General features: G+C 40.8%; 1 protein-coding gene across 1 annotated transcript in view; it reads right to left on the bottom strand.

The window, feature by feature from the left end:
- Positions 1-386: 386 nt before the first annotated feature.
- The window catches only part of LOC310990926 (netrin receptor UNC5C-like), a 192,034-nt gene continuing 172,047 nt past the window's right edge, over positions 387-20,373 (bottom strand). Inside the window, exons 8-17 of the mRNA XM_083978488.1 lie at positions 19,737-19,928; positions 15,073-15,290; positions 13,481-13,616; positions 12,765-12,852; positions 9,908-10,076; positions 7,230-7,463; positions 5,294-5,443; positions 4,944-5,108; positions 2,580-2,758; positions 387-559 (exon numbers count right to left, since the gene is read on the bottom strand). Of these exons, the coding sequence (XP_083834614.1) occupies positions 397-559; positions 2,580-2,758; positions 4,944-5,108; positions 5,294-5,443; positions 7,230-7,463; positions 9,908-10,076; positions 12,765-12,852; positions 13,481-13,616; positions 15,073-15,290; positions 19,737-19,928 (1,694 nt within the window). The 3' untranslated portion in view covers positions 387-396. The remainder of the gene's footprint in view (positions 560-2,579; positions 2,759-4,943; positions 5,109-5,293; positions 5,444-7,229; positions 7,464-9,907; positions 10,077-12,764; positions 12,853-13,480; positions 13,617-15,072; positions 15,291-19,736; positions 19,929-20,373) is intronic.

The following is a 20,373-nucleotide window of genomic DNA, read 5'->3' on the forward strand; positions in this document are numbered from 1 at the left end:
TCTCTGCTTGTCTTTGTTCAGTATAAAGTAACAGCAAGAGAACAACTGGTGTTACACTAGACATGGTCTTCTTTTTTTAGGCGTGTGTATGTTTTGTTTGTTCCTGATAGACTGTTTGTGTGGTAGGTAGGGTTATCTCTCCTCCGGTCACACATACACGACACTGCAACATCGCGCAAACACACATATAAAGATACGCATAGAGCTCCAGCACCAGCTCTTCTGTTACCATGTCGGCATGATTACCATGGTATTTAACTGGCACTCAATCACCATGGCAACAACTTTTCTTTTGCACACATCTAAGTCGTTCATTGCCCTCGCTGCAGTATCAACCGTAGTGAATTCACGTGTAATCGTCTCCTTTCGTCATTGTCTGATAACCATTTTGCTATGTCAGTGTTCCATTGTCATGGAGGCAAAGCTGCTGTCATGGCGACCCATCTCTTCCAGCACAGCGGCCAGTTCATTTAGGTCTCCATCGGGGAAGTGCTGGGCCTCCCAAAGATCCAGGATCACACCCGTCGGACTGGACTTAGTAGCAAAGTAGTTCAGGTACCTGGAAGAATCAAAGAATGAGGGACAAAAGTTATGATGAAAATTTACGTCTTATAATTCACACTATAAAACTAACATACACTGAAGCTACAGGCTGCAACAACCAAATGTCCAACACCTGAGGGAACAAAATGGGAATTAAACTATACGTGTTTGAATCCATGATACGTAGTTTAGACAAATGTGGGGGACAGGTCTAGAAATGGTGGATCCAAATTTCCTCCTGAAATGGTAAAAACAAAATCATGCTTCAGTTTTTCTAATGACGACAAAGACAGACACACAAATGTCAAACACAGAGTGCAATACCAGTTATGTAAGCTGGGATATGGCAGCCTGTCTGGAAAGCTTGAAACACACTCAGGTGATGACATAAGCACCTTGAACAACCCTCAGACAAAACCCTTTCATAAGCTTTTGCTGTTTTGAAAGGGAATTGCTGCAGTGTTTGCTATGTTAATATTTAACTGGTATGTTTTGCAAACAAATACTAATCTGAAAAATGACATTATATACATGACATCAGACAATGTAACACAATCTTAACTAACTATAAAGATCCATTGCAGATCAAATGCAATTTGAAACTCCGATAGAGCATAAAAATATACAAGCAACTCTGCAGAGAGATCCATTTTTATTCTAACAATAAGAATTACAGCCGTTCAAAGTCGAGTACACAATGGTGGCGGAGGAAAAGTCAAAAGATGAGCCATCTGTGACAAAGATCTCAACGCTGCTTCAAAGTGGAAAAGCCATCAAATCTCAAGTCTCGTGGGGATAAAAATGGGACTTTCTGTTCCTGTGTAAATCCTGTGATTGCGCTGTTGGCACACTCTGCTACTGTTTAAACACAACCACAGACATGTACAACACTCCTCTGCTCCTTTCAGTCGGTTTTTCCTTCAGCACATTTTATTCTTGTTTCATGCTCCTTCCTCTCACTGTAAACAGCTAATAAGCTATTTTCATTATTTCCTTTCTTACTTCTTCTTCTTTCTCACTTCTTTCTGTCACCATCTCCATCTGTCTGCAGCATGTGATAAGGGGTATCCTGCTGTTAAGTGAACTCGGTAGCTGAGACCCACCTCTTTGTGTGTGTGTGTGTGTGTATGTGTGTGTGTGTGTGTGTGTGTGTGTATGCCACCAGTTGTGAAAGTTGTGTGAGGAGTGATGGCTGTGACGCCAAAGCATGAGTCATACTTTGAAGTCAAACAGACGTGATGTGGCCGTTACAAAAGCAGAGAGGAAAAAAGACGGTATTTCCTTTTTGGATCATTTCATCATGCTCCTTTTGAAGAGCAGCTTTTAGCAGAAATGTGGAAGTAAACAACGATTTGGCTAGCTGTAGATTTTTTTCACCCACTGATCAGGAATATTTCGGTGCCCACATTAACAGACTGCATCATGAGCTGGCTGCCTGTCGGGACAATGAGGTGCACTTGTGCCCAATTATCCTCTCAATATCTGCCTCTGCTTCGCTTGCTGCTGGTAAATGAACCTCCAGACTGAATCATTGAGACACACTGGGGATAGAGATATTAAGGATGTTATGTTTGAGTCAAATGCAAATAGAAAATGGCATCCTCACAATTCAGGTGAATGGGTGTCCAGCAGTATTTTATTTTACGAAAAGGTTTGAAAAGTACCAATTGTGTTGAAAGTGAGTGACCAGATACTCTGTTTTTTATGTACACATGTCTTCAACTATAAGAAAAGAAAGTCACATTGAAGTGATGTTATCAGACATGATCATACCTATTATTTGTACATTATATTGTATCTTTGAGTCCTTTGGAGATGATATAAGTTATATAATAAGGGAAAAAAAGTGTGACTTTATCTGCCTGGACTCAAGTCACATTTAAATTAATGGAATTTGACTCAGACCAGACAACCTTGATGGTCTGCATTCGTGTATGAGACAAACTTTTATGACTAAATGATGTTCTGAACCAAGCAAAACACCATAGGGAAGCATTAAAGAAACAAGTGATAAAAAATTTGTGTGCATGTGTCACCTGTCAAGGTTGAGTTTGCGTGCCAGTATCCTCCAGTCATTGCCTCTTGCCTGCGGTGCATCCAGACTGCCACACAGCTTTTGTCTGATGGATAAAGGAATGCGGAAGGCATTAGGCCCCACTAAGGTTGTAATGTTACTGGCAGGGTCCATCAGGGATGTGTCTATGCATTGGACCTCCTGGAAAAACAGAGAGAAGCTGGTCAGGTGTTTTTTGAAAAGTTAAATTCATGGGGAAATTAGGTTTATGTGTATCGCTGTTTACTTGGTATACTATTCTAACTTCTGCAGTAGAGACACAAGAGACCAGAGATGGATCAATGAACAGTATGCATTAAAAGTACAAAAAGAGTCTTAAAAGTAAAATATATGGATCACACTGAGGGTTTTTTTTTAGGTTATTTTGGTCCCTCTGGCAAATATCCTCTCGTCTCTCTGCCTCTGGCCTTCAGTGTGACCAATTACAGATGAGTCTCCTAATTAATACAAGAATGAAACAAACATAAATATCTGTTCCCCAGTGCTCTCTCTCTCTCTCTCTCTCTCTCTATGTCGCTCTCTTCTCTCACTGTCGATCTATGTTGCTTTCTAAGCCTTTATCCCATTAATCTGCCACTCCTGGGCTGAAAGGAGGCAGCGGTCTAATGAATGTAGCTTGGCAGAGGGAAACAACAACTGCCACTGTTGATGTGAATGATTACTATTTACAGCGTCTACTTAGCCCCAATTTACAGCAGAAAGCTCTCTGCGGCTGGAGAGTGAATGACTGATGCAAAGAGACATCTCTGTTCCTCTGTTGAAATAATAAATGTTTCAAATCTGCTTTACTTTCCATTGTTCAACATGTTCAACACCGCTGGCTGGTTGGGGGTCTATACTGTTTTATTTAACACATTATACACACACACACGCAGGATTGCTTACAGCTTATTGTTTAAGCTGTTCAGCTTTAATTACCATACATGCCAAAACAACTAATGGGACTATAGGAATGACTAATTTAGACGAGGTGTGGCCTATGTAAAATAGAACTGGTGACTAAAAAATTCAAATAAAAAATTATTTCCTTCAGGCAAAAAGTGTGTTTGCCCAAAAAAGAAAGTAGCTAGAAGGGAAACTGCAGGATGGGACATTTCTACCTTGTGTGACTTTGTACTTTTGACAGTTTAATAACAGCATGAGAAAAGTTACAGAAGCAAATCATCACAACCTTTTCATATGGATGTCGACTTTACAGATAAGTTGTGAATGAAAATTGATAAGTGACTGCAAAATTCATTTTGCACTAGTTAGAATTGGTGGCAAAACACATATTAAAACTGTGGCTATTTATGGATTTAGTGGGTCTGAAGTAAAGGAGGATAACTGTCTGTATTTGCAAGAAAAGAAAGATGTAGATATTAGCCATCCCCCCAAAATTGAGAAAGTGTCTCTATTAAATAGTCTTTTTCTATCCGAGACCTCTGGCAAGTTGAATATTCTAATCAAGCTTTTATTGATATTGGTGTGGGTCCCAAATATCTAGTGCATATCCGTGGACAGGATAACACGAGAGTGGTGCAAGGAAGGTAGACATGAGTGGAAAAATGGAAAGAGATGAGGCAGTGCTTCTACACTGAGTACAGGTGATATGCTTGGATAAAGGCTGCCGAGTGATGACTAATCCTTTATCACTTTGGGAGGTCCAATGTGTTACTTAAACGTGCACTACTGTACATGCATTTTCTCTGGGTTGCAGACCTTAACTTTTATTCTCATTTTACCCAGTGAGCAATGCAGAAGAGGACAAAATATACATATCCTTCCATTGATGCTGTAACTGTTCCTCTACATACACAGAAAAAAGCGTATCCATCTCGCTTGGTTAACCAAGGGTTAAAAAATTCTAAAGTGCAACGCTATCATCCGTGAACACCACGGGAGAATTCAAAGCAGTGACATTCCAACCGAACTGTCTGACCTTCGACCAAAACGGTTCACACATGGCCACAGTCGGCCACACCCGCACACACACTGAGACACACATTCAGTGACTTTGTGGTTACATGGAGCAGTGAAATCAAAGATGAGTTATTCCTCTCGTATTATGTGACCTCTAGCCCCGCTATGAATGATTGAACAGAGTCGCAGAACCACAGCAGGAACCCTGAGTGTCTGACAGACAGAGGAAAACTTGGTGACTTTAGGACCTTTAGCGTCACAGTGAAGAAGTTAGTACAAGGCTGTTGAGGGAAGTCTCTCTCTCTCTGTGTAACTGTGTTCAATTCTTTGTAGCATGTACTCCATCCTGCCCTCAACCATTGTGAGTCGAAGTTGTCCTCACACAATATCCAACAAACGTGAATGTGAATTCCCACAGACTTACCTCCTCCAAAGTGTTGCTGAGCTGAAAGATCTGTCCTTCTCCCTCCACCTGCCGTACACACAGTTTGCAGCACATCTCTGTGGTGGCTGGACTCAGTCTCTCCAGGGTGAAGGTGCAGTGAAGAGTTCTCTGACTGCCGCTCCACACCTGGTGGAATGGGATCTCCTAGAAAGTAAACAAATAAAAGGAATTGTTTTACAAAGAGACATACATACTTTACTCTGTGCTAGTGCAGCAAAAAAAAAAAAACACTAACCCAAAGCCTTACTATAAACAGACTTAAGTAGAACTATAAACAGTCACATTTAGTGTGTGTCTGAAGATCATTTGCCACATTGTGTGTACTGTACCTGGTACTTTGCGATGAGCTTGCTCTTCCAGTGTGTGTGTGGCACGTCGTGAATCGACAGTCTTAGATTGTGTGTGCTGTCTTTAAAGTTCAGCGTCTTTGGCTCGTCCAGAAGCTTCCCTCCCATCTGGGTCTCCATCTGAAGAACCTCCTACACAAAAAAACAAAAACAATAATTGCTTCAAATTGCTTCTCCTTCATCTCACTTACTCAACTATTTATTCTACATACAGCATTGAAGATAGTAGAGAGCCTTTAATTTATCTGGTATAATTACTGCAGACGATGCCGTTGTGAGATTTCACATGTTGCCTTGGAGCAGCTACATGGTGCGGTGAAACACTTGAAACACATCAAAGTTTTCACAGAGATATCATCACACATCTCAGTAGGTGTATTCCCCGGATTTAAGCAAAGCTTAGCTCTGCTAATCACTCTGAACCAAAGAGATATTTGGATGCTCAGTGATCAGCCTTGATTAATAACACACCTCCAGTCAAAGCCCTGGTGTTGTGAAATGTGGGGAAATGAAACATATCTTTCATTGAACACAGGGAAATCAAATGACTCCCATTACTTTGATTTAGCCTCAATGCACCTCAGTACTTATGAAAAAACACAGAGAACTTAATTTAATTCTGATCATTCAAGATTTTGTAAGACATTTTTAGATAAGTTGCTGATATATCAAAGCAACATTCATAATCTGTATACTCTACCTACTACGTCACCAGGACAGATTTAGAGAGGTGATGAACTGCATTAACAAAGTTAAATTGTGTTTCTATTTTAGTGTCTCAGTTTTCAGCAAATGAGAAAAAGTCATTAAATGTAAAACTCATATTGCCCATTTGATGTCTTGGTCCACTTGATGAAGGAAAGGAAGAAGTTCATTTTGCTTTACTGTGCTGCTGCAGCTGTTTCAATAAAACATTCCACACACAGTCCTCTGGGGATTTCTGCTCATCCTTTTCAAATTGACTTCTGTATATGAACTAAGCCTACACCATGATAACACAAAGAAACTATCTGTACCCTGTAGACACACCAGCATGTATAATGACACACACACACACACACACACACACACTGATAACAACCTATTTACATGCTCTTGAAGTGCATTCACTTAAATGAGCAAAACACAACCAACCACCCACACACAGACACACACACATGTATTTTCTGATGGAGGAATAAGTTATCACTGTGACTTCTGATGCCTCCTACAGTCTTTTCACAATAATCAATTCCTCCTTCCCATCATCTTCCTACATGGCAGCTCTACTGTAGATACGCAGCGGAGACTTCCTCTTTGAAACACCAACCGATCAATTATACTACACAAAGTCTCCATCATTAAAAACTCCACCTCTCAACTTTGTTTTCAGCTCCAGTCGCTTGAAATGTTAACACTGGGAGTGTGTTGACACTGTGTGTGAGCACGTGCATGGCTGTGTGCCACACTGACACTTGACTTATCATCGCATGCATAAATTACCAGTGTTAATCTCCCATATCAGATGGTCCCCCCAGTGCTTTGAATTTGTTTGAATTCTAAAGCATCGCTATTTTGACATTGCTTGACCCTGTTTTGTTTACTGCTTCTCGGCTCATTTCCAGAAGACTAGAGGTGAGGAAACTTCTATTTATGACTCCAGACAATCACTTCTATTCCAGCTATAATATATTTTTCAAATTCAAATCAGCGGGCAAGTGTTTTAGAACAGGTGGTCAAAGAGAGAACAAAATCACTCTCAGGACTAAAGAACACAACAGCATCTTAAAATATCACACCTCACCTCATTACCTGCACTGCTATTTAAACTTATAGATACATCCTGTAATATGCATGCACATAGGTTAATTTGGGAGATCAAAACTAAACTGAGCCAAACATTTTTGAGGGTTATAGTCATTCAGTTTCAATACTTCACCTTCAGTGCATCCTGTGTATCATCCAGACAATAGACCCTGATGTGATAGTCCAAAGTTGTGCATGAGACAGGTCCAAAAACAGCCAGTTTGAGCCTCTTGGCAGCTGCCTTGCCCATTGATTGGCCCACCAGGCAGTAAGTCCCGAGTGTCTCTGTTAAGATGTGACATGCCTCTGAGTCCATCTGCACGTAGCAGGGGGTGGTGAAGTTTTCCTCTCCCACGACAACCACATCCTGTAGGAATCGTAAAGCACAAAGTCACACAATTTTTAGACTTTGTGCGAGTCACACTGGGTCCATGATGGGCAGCTGGGACTGGCACTTTGTATGTTTTCAAATACTGAAGGGTTGAGTTGAGCCATGTGAGCTTTTACTCATTTTAACCAAAGATAAAGGGCATCACTGAAGATAGACTACTCTTAAAAATGGCTTATTTCTTTCCAGTCTGTATATACTATTACAGATTAGTTAGTAGCCTGTTTGTGTTTTAGCCAACTCCTGTTAATGACAACAATGTGCTGCTGTCAAAGCAAACTCTATCTGTTTATTGTGAAACACCTACAGCAAATACTGAGTTCCACCAACATTAACACAAAGAAAAACAAATCTGTGCAGAACCTGTCTTTGTTAAACAGTGTATCAGTATCACCATTTAAACAACACACTACGAGTGTAGAATAACTATGCCCCTGTGCTGATAGAGAAACTGGAAATGGAGATTATTCTGCATTTACAGAGTCGACCACAGCTCTGGAAAACGTTGTTTCACCCCCCTTTTTAAAATGTGAAACCAGCCTTTATTTGTTTATACACCACGATTGTTAAATCCTGGCCTTTATTTGAAGACCGGCTTTATTTGAGAATTTACGGACATTAAGCCACTTTCTCTCTGTTAATATAACACGACTGGAGCCATTTCCACTAATGCAAACAGCCCCTGTGTAAACAAGGTTGTGGTTTATACCTGATACATACCTATGTTGCTATAGACAGGTGTTTTCCCATGGGATGACAACACTGATGTGTGAAGAGCTTTGCCAACTGCACATTTATTCTTTCCTTTTCAGCAAATCTGACTAAAGATGTTGAGTTTGAATTTTTTTGGCTTGTGCAAAAAAAAGGACAATAAACCAAGTGGAACTGCTCGTGTTATTCTGGTAATTCATCTTAAAAAAACATGCTATGGGACGTTTAATTAACTAAATTGTGAATGTATTCAAGATGAGAAGCTGAATTGAAATTTGAATGCGCTTGAATGAGTGCGCTTGTACATATGACCTATGAAGGCAGATCACGGTCTCCATTAGGGGAATGATGGCACTTGTCCTGAGCTGTTGTCTGTGAAGTGTGTCTCCCTCTATGATTATCTGGCTGTTGCTCATATCATTCCCACCATTTTCTGTCACAGCCTGAATTATGGTAAATCCATATGGATCTTTGGGTTAAGGGAAGATGCACAGGCTCACTGTGTTCTTTTCACATGACTTTTGAATCTTCAATTAGTCGTGCACATATCAGTGCTTGCGTGTCTGACTGTGAGTAATTGCGTGTGCATGTCCGTGGATGCAGACTCACTGCAGCATTGGATGTTGTGAGCTCTGCGTGCAAGTGTGCAATGCAAATATTGAGCTTGGAATCACAGTTCCTTCAGTCGTGTTCCTACAGATGCGCTGAATCAATACAAAGGGGGAGGAAAGCAATATGGTATGAATCTGTTATTACTGGTAATCATAACCGTGGCTGCTCCCCCCTGATGTGAGGGGAATTCAATTACCTTCCTCTCCCTGTTTTGAGGAAAACTTTCTGATGGGAAATGGATGTTCTACTGAAATAAGAGAAAAACAAATCGACTTCCTGATGAAATTCCACTTTTCATTTTTCTCGTCTTTACCCAGTCTGCACCCAACCCTTTCTGTGCTCTCTTTCTCTCTGTCTCTCTCTCTCGCACACACACACACGCTCACACACACACTCACACACACACACAGAATCTTATGCATGGCTAATTGTGCAGAGACATTGTGTTGAGCTGTGATAAGCAACAGAAGACAGCATACGGGGGCCTTGTAGACACAGTGATGCTGCAAGACAGCCTTATCACCCACACCCACACACAAGGATACACACACGCACACACATCCTCGGACACAGAGACAGACACACAGATGCACACGTACCCAGTCACACACACACAGAGTAACAGATTGCTGAGGTAGAGACTTCATGCTGAGAGACACAGGAGGAGGGAGAAAGGGAGAGAAGGGTGGAAAAAAAGAGGGATAGAAACATAAGAAGAAAGATGAGAGCAGAGGAAGATGGCAGGAGCATAACAAATTGCTTCTGATAGGAGTCTTCAACCCCCTACTTGTCTACTAGCCTGTAGGCACTTTGTGTTTACCAAAATTTCCCTCCTTTTCTTTCTTTTCCTCTCCTTCCCTCACTGCATGCGTAATGCAGACTTCTCCTCAGGGTGAAGTAATGTATGCGCACGATAATGTACGCGTGTTTGACTGCATATTAATATTTTCTTTACGTGCAGGTGTAAATGTATTCAGTGTAAACACCTATGCAGATACTGGTTCCGATTAAAGCAGTGGCATTGAAAAGCTGCACGCTATAAGAACAGAGCTCCACACGCAGGACACACAAACACAAAAGACACAGCGCTGAGCACTCACCTCCCATTCTCCCATGGCCAGTTGGTTCTTCAGCTGTATGAGCCAGTCTTCCTGGACATCATCAGCGCAGTGGTGAATGGTGAGGATCACTGGTCTGGTCAGTAGGGCTCCTGGAGGTCCACAACTCACCACAGGGCTCAGCACCGTCTGGATGTCCTCGACTGGGGGTCTGGAAAAGACAGATAACACACGAGGTGAAATGATTCTTTAGAAAGGAGCGACAGGAGGGCTGCACTGTTGGCTACCAATTAGTGTGAGCATCAACTGCAGAAAGCTGTATTGATTTCACTTCTAGTCTTGTGCTGTTTAGTCATAATGTTCATATATAGAAAAACCTTGGCTGGCATAATAAAAAAAAACAAGACAAGTGGACAGTTACACCAGAGCAGTAGACTATCTTGGAGCAGATGAGAAAATCAGAGAACAAAACAGATTAGAGCGGAGCAGCACAGATTCAATTAGAGCTTTGTTAGTGCAGTCAGCAGGGCTTCAGACGGGCCTCAGCTGGAGTCAGTAGTTCACAGCTCATGGGCGGAAAAATAAATGACTACTGGTCACGGATTCACCTGTGTTCCACAGCAGAAGAGCTGGAACCTGTTGTTAAAGCAACAGAATACTTCAGCTTCTTCTACTGTGGATAAGTGCCAGATTACACATACAGTAGAGAACTCCATCCGTATTTATTAGCCCACTGTCATTTGTAAATTGAAAAGTAAAACCCACATCCTTAAACAATACTTAACGATGAAAGATACGTAAGGAAATGACTGGCTGTGCTCTCCTGTGTGATCCATTATCCAGTCATTTTCTTGCCTCATAGTGCAGCAGATATGCATTGACTGGGAAGTAGCCCATAAAGATAGAGGAGATGGATCTAAATTTTAAGTGATTTTTTTTCCAGCCCACCTTGTGTCAGGGGAGCACTAATCCTTAGCGGCATTATTGATTCAACTGCTGGAGCTCATTATTGACTCATGAAGGGTTCACATTGGGTAGGAGAAGCTAACAGATAAAAACAGTATGACTCAAACTGTAACAGCAGCCTTTGGTTTACCTAACGCAGGGGTCATCTCTTAATGAATTACAGTGTTATTGATTTCTAATGTTATGAATCTTTCATCACATAAATAGAGGATATACATATTTTCAGTGTGCACATGTGGGAAGGTCAGGTTTTAATGAGCTAAGCCACATGCATCTGGCTTGCCCAGTGTTGCTGAGGTAAGTCAATGTAGCCATGTGATTTTTGCTTGCCAGCTATTGACTGAGATGAAGACAGAGGACAGTGAAGAGGTTTGACTCCTGGAAATACTGTAGCACACTGCAGGGGAGGGGTGGGGGCTAATTCTTATTGACTGCTGTTGATTGAGGAGAGGCTAGAGTGCATACAAAGGGTGGAATGTGTGATTAAAACTGTAACAAGTGTCCTAAAGCTCAGCTCTTGTTGATGCTTTAAATAGTTTATTTAAGCAAACTCTTAAGGAACATATTTCCTTGCCTACTCCTGCAGAAGCACTTGTTTTTTTAGATTGTTTTTTTTTAGAAATACTGTTGCTGCCACCGAGCAATAAAATACAGGTGTTTTTAGGGATTTCAACATAAAATGTATATATTCAAAAGAGTCCTAAACATGTGTAGTTCAAAGGCGGAGTCCTTGCTTACAATGGAAGATGCACAAACCTTCCTGCTAAATGTTTTCACTGAAACCAAATTCGTCTGAAGAAATTGCTCCTACTGTATGAAAACTGGTGATAGCGTACTGAATGGATTATCCCATGTAAACTGACCACTGATTTGCTGTTGAATTTTCACAAACAAAATTAATTCACCTAAACTAAGTGAGAAAGTGTGGAGTTGTACAGGCCACTGGACTGGGTTTAGTTCTGTTAGTGGGGAGAAGAGAGAAGATGGGCAGGCAGAAAGATAACACGTCTCCAAAATAAACAAGTAACTTTGAAGGGATGATGCACAGCAAGGCAGAGCAAACCAGCAGGATACATACTGACTCTGTTAACTTGAATCTTTAACCATAGCAACAAAAATATGTATGCTTTTAACGCTTATCATTTTCTCATCTTTTCTCCTAACTTTCCAGTAGAGCACCAACACAAACACCAGATTGGCATCGGTACTGGAATAAAGAAGTCTTCGTCCTTTCCTGTCATGTCCTAAAGACAGCTTTACCTCAATCATGCCCATGGTTTGGGAGTAAAGGATTATAGTATATGTAACAAGATTTCAGTACCGGTAATCCCAAAAATATCCACTAATCTGTTAGTTACTGTGGAAACAGTGATCTCTTTGCATATGCTTTCAAAGGCTCAATGTTTAGTTATTGGATCTATAACATGAGGAGAAGACAAATCTGCCGGCTGCATCTTGTTATGAGCATGACATTTATAAACTTGGATCACTGAATAACTAAATAAATGCTGTGGATTACTGTAGAGATTATGATGTTAAATTGGTCATATTTAATATGTAAAATGTTCCCTTACAATCTCCACAATTTTGCTACTTAAGGAATTTTAATTCTTGTATTAATGTGGGAATTCTGTGGCATTACCCAACCTATGCTGTGTGAATCATCAAAAGACGGTGTGTATGGAAAAAAGAAGAAGAAAATACTATAAATAATAATGATTCATCCCTTTCTGTGCAACCTAAACCTCTGTCACACCATGAAAGCCTCCCCATGCATCCATACAAACAGGTCTAAGAAGCTGCTGCCCAGGGAAAAAAAAGAGAGGGAAAAACACAAACAAAGAGATAAGGAGAAAAATGGGGACAACAGAGAACAGCAGCGGGACGTAAAACCACAGAGGAAAATTCAGTGAAATAGAGAGACAAAGCTTACCTCAAGCTGTCCTTCCTGTGCACAGTCACATACATCTCGTACACCCTACCCTGAGGAACAGCACCCGCTGGAACCAACAAACTCACACCTGCAGGAGGGAGGACAGGGCGAGCAGGATGGATGGAGGCAGAAATGAGTTTCATCCCTGGATTTATTAATTTCACCATGCACAACTGAATTATTGAATATGAAAGCTATTATCACTTTATCATTATGATTAATAATTGAATAATCATTTTTAAAGCAACCCGTGTAAAACTTTCTCTTAAATATATCATCAAGTGAATTGTGCTTCGATGTTTTATGGCTTCTGAGAGCTGCTTCCTATCAGAGGGTTATATTATTCATTTTTGCCTTTCTACTGGTTTTAAATCTGAACATAAGTCTACTGAAAGTTTCTTCTCTTGAACATCTCAAGGCTGTTTTGTCTAGTATGTGGACTGTGTTGTACAGAGACACTCTTATTTTATGTGATCAGTTTTAAGTTAAGAAAATGGATTTGATCTTGTTTAAATTCATAATAATTCCTATAAGACAATATTAACTTTGAATAAATGTAATTCTTAATATCATCAGCAGTTAATGCAATGAAGTCTCATTTCTTAATTCAAGAAGCAAACACTGAGAAAATCATCTTGGATCTGGAACCCAATGCTTAATAAGAATCAACCACATTTATGCTTAGCCATCGAGTGTTTTCAGAATACTAAGTTTACCAGAGTTTGGAACGATTAGGTGTCCTCCCTGGTTGTTGAAGGACCCGTGGGCTGTGCAGGACGGGTCTCTGGTCCTGGCTAAGCTCTGGTTTCTGAGGTTCATGGTGTCGCTGTTATCCAGCAGTGACTGAGTTATCTGGGATTCAAAACACAGCAATGAGAGAAATAAAGATTTGCAGCTTGTAAGAAAACAACACATGATGAAACTGCCTGTAGTGGATGTGTTGCTGAAGTTTTTAAAAGTCACTGATGAATCAAGGTTGGATTTGGCTGACAGTGTTATATAGCAGCACCTTAGAAATCTTTTCCTATATATTATATTGTGCCTCTATTGTATAAGAAGAGTCCGACTGTATAAATGATGCTGCAAACAGCATCAAAATCCTTGGGACTCTAAATCTACACAAACGTTCTTATTAACATTAGAAAGAGTGGTTAGTGAGAATGAGTTCTGTATTTTCCGTTAACAATGTTAAATGTTAACACAGTTAGTGTATACTACTATGAGTACCATCGCACATAGAAGCTGCACCTACACTCTGAGGAGTCCGAAAGACACGGACGAATAGATAAGCAGAAAATCAATGTGGCGTGGTCTGAAGGACGAACTTCCTCTGAAAGAGCTGATGTCAAGTGTTGCAAATATACAGTATATCCTTGTGAAACCAAAAGTTCAAGGAGGTGCAGGAAAGTCATGTGTGCAAGGCCAACTTCTGGCTGCACAGATGATTCAGCGCAGTTTCATTTTCACCAGGTTGATTAAAGCCAAGCTTGAAAGGGGAATATGTTAATGCTCCTTTTCCACTTGAATTTTACTGCATTCATCATGGTGCTTTTCTTTTTTTCTTCCAGTATATTTTCTTGGTATCCACTAACTAAAATGCAATAGAGAAGATCTGCATCTGCCTGGGAGCACTGCCATAGGGCTGAGCTGGCAGGCTGTGAGAACAGCACGGATTTACAATAGACCCATGAAAGCACCTTAGGGTAAGTGGTAAAATATGACCTTCTTTGCATTTCTTCATCAAAATGTCCACTGTGAGATGCAAAATAAGGACTTAACATTCAGTAGTTTACTTCGACATCACATAAAGCAGACAAAAATTTGCTTCATCATGTTGAGGAAAGACACAAAACAAAAAAATAAATAAATGTAAAAAAAAAAAAACTGAATTAGTCAGGCAAGGCCAGTCACAGACAAGTTAAAAGTTCAAAAAGGCAAAATTAAAAAACAGCCATAATAAAAGATCAGTTTGGCTCTTGTGCTGCCTGAGGAAAGGGGCTGTGATGAAACCGAGCAGTTTCATCTATATTTGTGACAACTGACTCTGGTATTCATGCCATGTAGTTTACAGAGCACAGTGAGGAAACTGGGGCACTGAACCGCATGTATACTAATGGTGTTTGGTTTTGTATTTATGTGATGGAGAACACATAGCTAGCATGTGTCAGTATTTCTCACTGTGCTCCTGCAGTGCAGTGTAACCTCACACCTCAGGATGCAATATTTAAAACCTCTCCCGTGTACATACGAGAGGCTTTACAGTAGGAGTAGAGGAACAATTCAGGCATTAGTGTTAGCTAGACGTTACCTTAGGAGATAGTTTGGATGCAAAGTCTCCTCCAAGGTCATCCTGCGGTGTCACCAGACCAGAGGAGTTGTACACTTTGATCTTCAAGTTGGGAAGAGGATCCAACAGCGGGGAGTTGGTCATTGGGATTTTATCTGACACATCGTGGAGGGCGTACACTGGACCACGATACATGGCAGCCGCATTTGTCAAGTCAGGAGGAGCTGTCAGTAGATCAGCTGGAGGGATAGAGTGAAAGATGGAGAAAAGACAAGGAGTTAATGAAAGGACAAAAAAATGAGTGAAAACACAAAAACAAAACAATTTTTATATGAATCCACAAGTGTTCAGCTAACAGCAAATGTGGTCACAGATAACGTCTGAAACAGAGATGAAGCAGGGAGGCTAATGCTAGATGCTCTATATCCTCGGTGGTATGAAAATACATGACGGCAGTAAGAGATGTGTAGAACTTGTAGCAAGATCAGTGAGCAGGAATAAGGGGAGTGAGACGAGGGTAGGCAGGGCTGCTGATAAGGTATCAGTGTCTGGTATGATACACTGCAGTACACAGGGCCATGACCTGGATCAAGGACTAGTCACGGATCCTGCACAGAAAGAGAGAGAAAGAGAGAGAGGGGGAGGGAAGAGACAGCTAGAGAGGGAAAGAGAGAAAATGTGCGCATATTTTTGAAGGCGATGCTTAGACTTCATCTCATCGGTGTTGAAACTTGGGTGAGTTTAGTTCATATTTACATCTGAGAACACAAACTCACATATTCCTCATTTGACCTTGCTCTGTTTCTAATGTATAATGACAGTATGGCTCCATGCCGCGCTTTAAGCTCTTCAAACTGTTGTCAGCGACTCTTGACTTCACCCGCAGAATCAAAGGGGTTGCCACACTTTAATCACATCACTGTCTATTTTTAAAATGCAAACTGTGTCAGGACTCAAAAGTGACTGACAAGACCTGCTGCGCACATTAGCACGTCGTGTTCATTGACTTTAACGATTGTTCAGACGGATCTGAGTGGACGGATTGGAGATGGTTATGTTACATTGTATGTACTGTTTTCTGAAAAGTCTTTCTTCCCTCATTATGCAAATATCATGATGTGAATATACACATACTTTATTTAGAACTGAATGAACAAACACAATACTCAGTGATCACTATGAAATATTCAAGCAACCCTTGTAAATCAGTGCACAAACCAAAACCTTATTCTGCTATTCTATCCGTCAGTTGCCTGAAGCTTTAGCAGAGAAGAGACTTATCTCCCCTGTACTGGCCTCTTGTCACTGGTTACCAGTGAAATATAGAATTGACTTAAGGATTCTTTTATTTGTTTTTTAAAGCTCTGAACCTCCACGTCTGAATCACTGATCTGCGCTCCACGCACCCAGTTCAAAACCAAACTCTGATCAGGGATTTTCAGTTGTTAGCTCTAGATTATGGATTGGCTTACCACAAACAAACTAATTTCTTCTGCCAAACCCCTTCTCAAGCCCTTTCGATTGTCATCCTGTGGACTTCTCTGACCACACTCTGGCTTTTATTTATATTTCATTTGTTGTTGTTGTGCAATGCTGTTTGTTTGAAAGTTCTACTCACTTGTAAGTGCCTTTTTATTTGATCATTCTTGTGTTGTTTGATTGTAATCATCAATCACAAAATGTAGTGCAACAGCAGATTTAGAATAAAAATGTGGTAAAGTAATCAAGAGGCATAAAGTTAGAGTGAAGTCTGCATGTCATTTGCACAACTTCTTTGTTAAGCTAGGTAGCTACTGTAATATTAGTAGTGCACACATTGTTTAAGATATTTAGCTCTCTAGCTCTCTTGCATACCAATAACATGTAGCATATCTAATCCTTTATGAACATACCACAAATACGTATTACATACAGTATATTACTGTATGTGGTGATTACATGTCAGTAGGGATCGATCGGCAAGTCTTTCTTAGATTCCCCTCTGTGCTCATCATGGAAAGGTTAGTGTAAGCCAGGAGGCAACTGTAGGAACATGGTGATTGCTAATCAGTACAGTATGCTAATCCATGTACAGGCAATATTCAGCTAGTCTACAGTATGGTTACGAAATGCGACAACCTCATCTTTAGCTTTAGCGATCACTCTGCTCCTGACACCCCAGACTTGGGGTGAATTAGATACTGTGGTGCTTTTAATGAGTTCTTCCTTGGACTAAACATTGATCTTCTGCAGGAAACTCTAAATAACACATTCTTGTAATCAAGTATCAAGTATGAAATTATTGGAAATGCTTTAACGGCAATGGCCAGTTTGTTCTATCTGCCACTGTAACCTCATTTCCTTTTAGGTAATTGGTTAGTGCTATTGATTATAACAACAGCAATAATAATAATGATACATTAGCCAATGGGCATAATACATTGGGCTCAAGTCACTTCAAAGGAGCTATCTATCCTTCTGACTTTAACGCAATTTATATACAGGGCTTAAAAAGAACGAATGGTGCTTCTTCACAAACAACTCACCCTTCAAAGGAGCAATACAACAAATATTCAAGATTTAATTCACACTGGCACAGGAGGGCCAGTTACCTGCTGAGGACAATTCCAGTTTTGTTCACACCAGCCTCCTTTTGGTCGTGGAGCGTGAAATCCTGTTGTTCCCTCCAAGAACCCATCCATTCTAATTTGAAAATCCCTCATTATCACCCCCCAAACCCCAACCACCCCCACCCCACACACACACACACACACACACACACACACACACACACACACACACACACACACACACACACACACACACACACACACACACACACACACACACACACACACACACACACACACACACACATCTGTCACCTATCACTCTCTTTCTCTCTCTATCACCAGGCTGTTTACCCTTAAAGCCAGTGGGTATTCCTGCCAAATCATCCCTGCTGAAATTTAATTAACAGCTAATGGAAAGCCACAGAGAGAGAGAGAGAGAGAGAGAGAGAGAGAGGGAGGGAGAGAGAGAGAGGGGGGGGGGGGGGGGGGGAGTGTGTGTGTGTATGTGTGTATGAGAGAGAGAAAGAGTCAGAAAGTCAAAGAGAGAGAGATTGCAGGGACATAATTCTTCATTAATAGTAATTGGAGATGGTCCCTCAGTGCAGAGTGACAAGCATCCTAATACTTAACTGATAAAATCACCACACAGACAAAGACATTCACCCTTGTACATGCACACGGACACACACACACACACACACACACACACACACACACACACAATTTGCCACAATGTGAATTTTAATTGTCCACCCACAACTGACCACATAAACACACACACATGCCAAACTAGATTGACACAGAATCTACTGTATGTAGATGTGATCCGTGTTACTGTAACTGTAACTGTTCATGCTTATGAAGTAGTATGAAGACAAGTGTGAGCATTTTTATGTGAAGCAATTTGCAGTATTTAATTGAAACTTGTGATGGGGGAATGAGTGGACAACAGCTGGCGAATGTGCCTACTGCCTATTATGGGTGAATCTTTGAGCCTGTTTGACAGGTTTATGGTATGTTTTTAGACATTTTAAGCCAAGTGATTCTTGTCACCCCTTTGACAAATAAAATATCTAATAGGATAATTCATGAGCCTGTGGTATCTGTGGACTGACGCCTGATTCATACCAATTTCCTGCCCATTCCTGGTATTTCCAGTAAGCTATCAAATGCATCTACCTAAGTGTGTGTGTGTGTGTGTGTGTGTGTGTGTGTGTGTGTGTGTGTGTGTGTGTGTGTGTGTGTGTGTGAATGCATCCTTCTTGTTGTCTTATCCACTTTCCCAGACAGTGAGGAAGAAATGACAACACAGACAGCAGAAAGTGAAACACTTAAACAGGAAGACAAACAGGGAGGGAGTGTCCAATGCAGTAGGAGTCACCGTGACGGGAGAGACAGAGACATGGCTACGGAAAGCCAGAGACATGGAGACAGAGATGAAAGAGAGGAGGTTGCTGATAAACAGGAAATGTGATTGACCTGAATGTGCAGATGGTAAGGTAGAGAAAGAGTGAGAAAGAGAAAGGAGAATGACAGAGAGACTTCTTGATGGAAGAGAGTGGTCTCTGGTAAAAACAGAGATTAATCCAAACCAGCAAAAACTGACAGCCGGAGGCAGAGGAGAGAAACAAAAATGAAACTGGCATCAAAGGCTCAAAGTGGACGGAACAGGTAGTTGTTTCCATCAAAGAATCTCTATATATCCGTCATTAGATTATCCATGCATATATTTACCTATGGATTTGTCATTTTGCACATTATGTTATGCCAGAAATTAAGAGAAACACATGTTTTGTCATCCTTCTTTGTGAGGGATTGAATCTATGTCCTCATCAGTCCTGGAGTTGCTGCTTTTTTGCAGACCGAGCTCTGACCTTACTGTGTGTTCTCTATGGAGCATCAGTACGTGGTTAGTCATTTCAGCTCTTCAATGATAAACCCTTATAACACAGGAGTGCAAATGGGAAAAAAAGAAGAAAAAAAGGAAAGATGCACAGATGGGAGAATCCACCCATCATTGAAATAAAAAATAAATAAATAATAAAAGATGTACGTTTTTTGTTTCTACTGGAGGCTGATATTCTAGTATTCTTTCCAATCTGAATCAAATGTAATTTTTGTGATATTCCTTACCTGATCTCGCTGTTTTTATATTGACTGACTGGAAGCCTCCATTGAGGGCTGAGGTGTCGATGATGACTGAGTCAAAGTCGCGGTGTGTCTTGCGGTAGACAAAGAGCGCTACAATGACGGAGATGACCAAGCACATGATGACTGCGATGACAATGCCCACGTATAGCGCCACATCATCTGTACTTGGAGCAGCTAGAGGGAACACAGAGAAAAAAACAAGATTCAGTGTTAAACAGAGAAGTATTGATACAGTAGAGCCAAGCGTGCTCTGAAGATCTATTGAAGAGAAAAATATGAGAGAAAAATGGTGATAAACAGCTACAGCAATGGTGTGCTGTCAGGGCAAAGCAGGCAAGTTGTGCTTTCCCAGATAAAGCTAAAAATAGACATTAATTTACAGATACTGATGTGAAGGGCATATTCCTACATCTGTTCTCAGAACAGAGCAGTCAGCCTCATAAAGGATCCGATGCCTGTTTATATCCATCATGTAATTCTGTAATGTAATACTAATAGCTTTACTAACAGGGATTGTATCTTCTGTCCCCTTCTGGATGTGACAATGTCCCATTGACAGAAGCCGCTTCTTGTCAAATCGAGGGGTGAGTGGGGGGCAATATTTTTAGGTTTACACGTG

This window comes from Trachurus trachurus, assembly GCF_905171665.1.
Source record: "Trachurus trachurus genome assembly, chromosome: 9".
Lineage (NCBI taxonomy): Eukaryota > Metazoa > Chordata > Actinopteri > Carangiformes > Carangidae > Trachurus > Trachurus trachurus.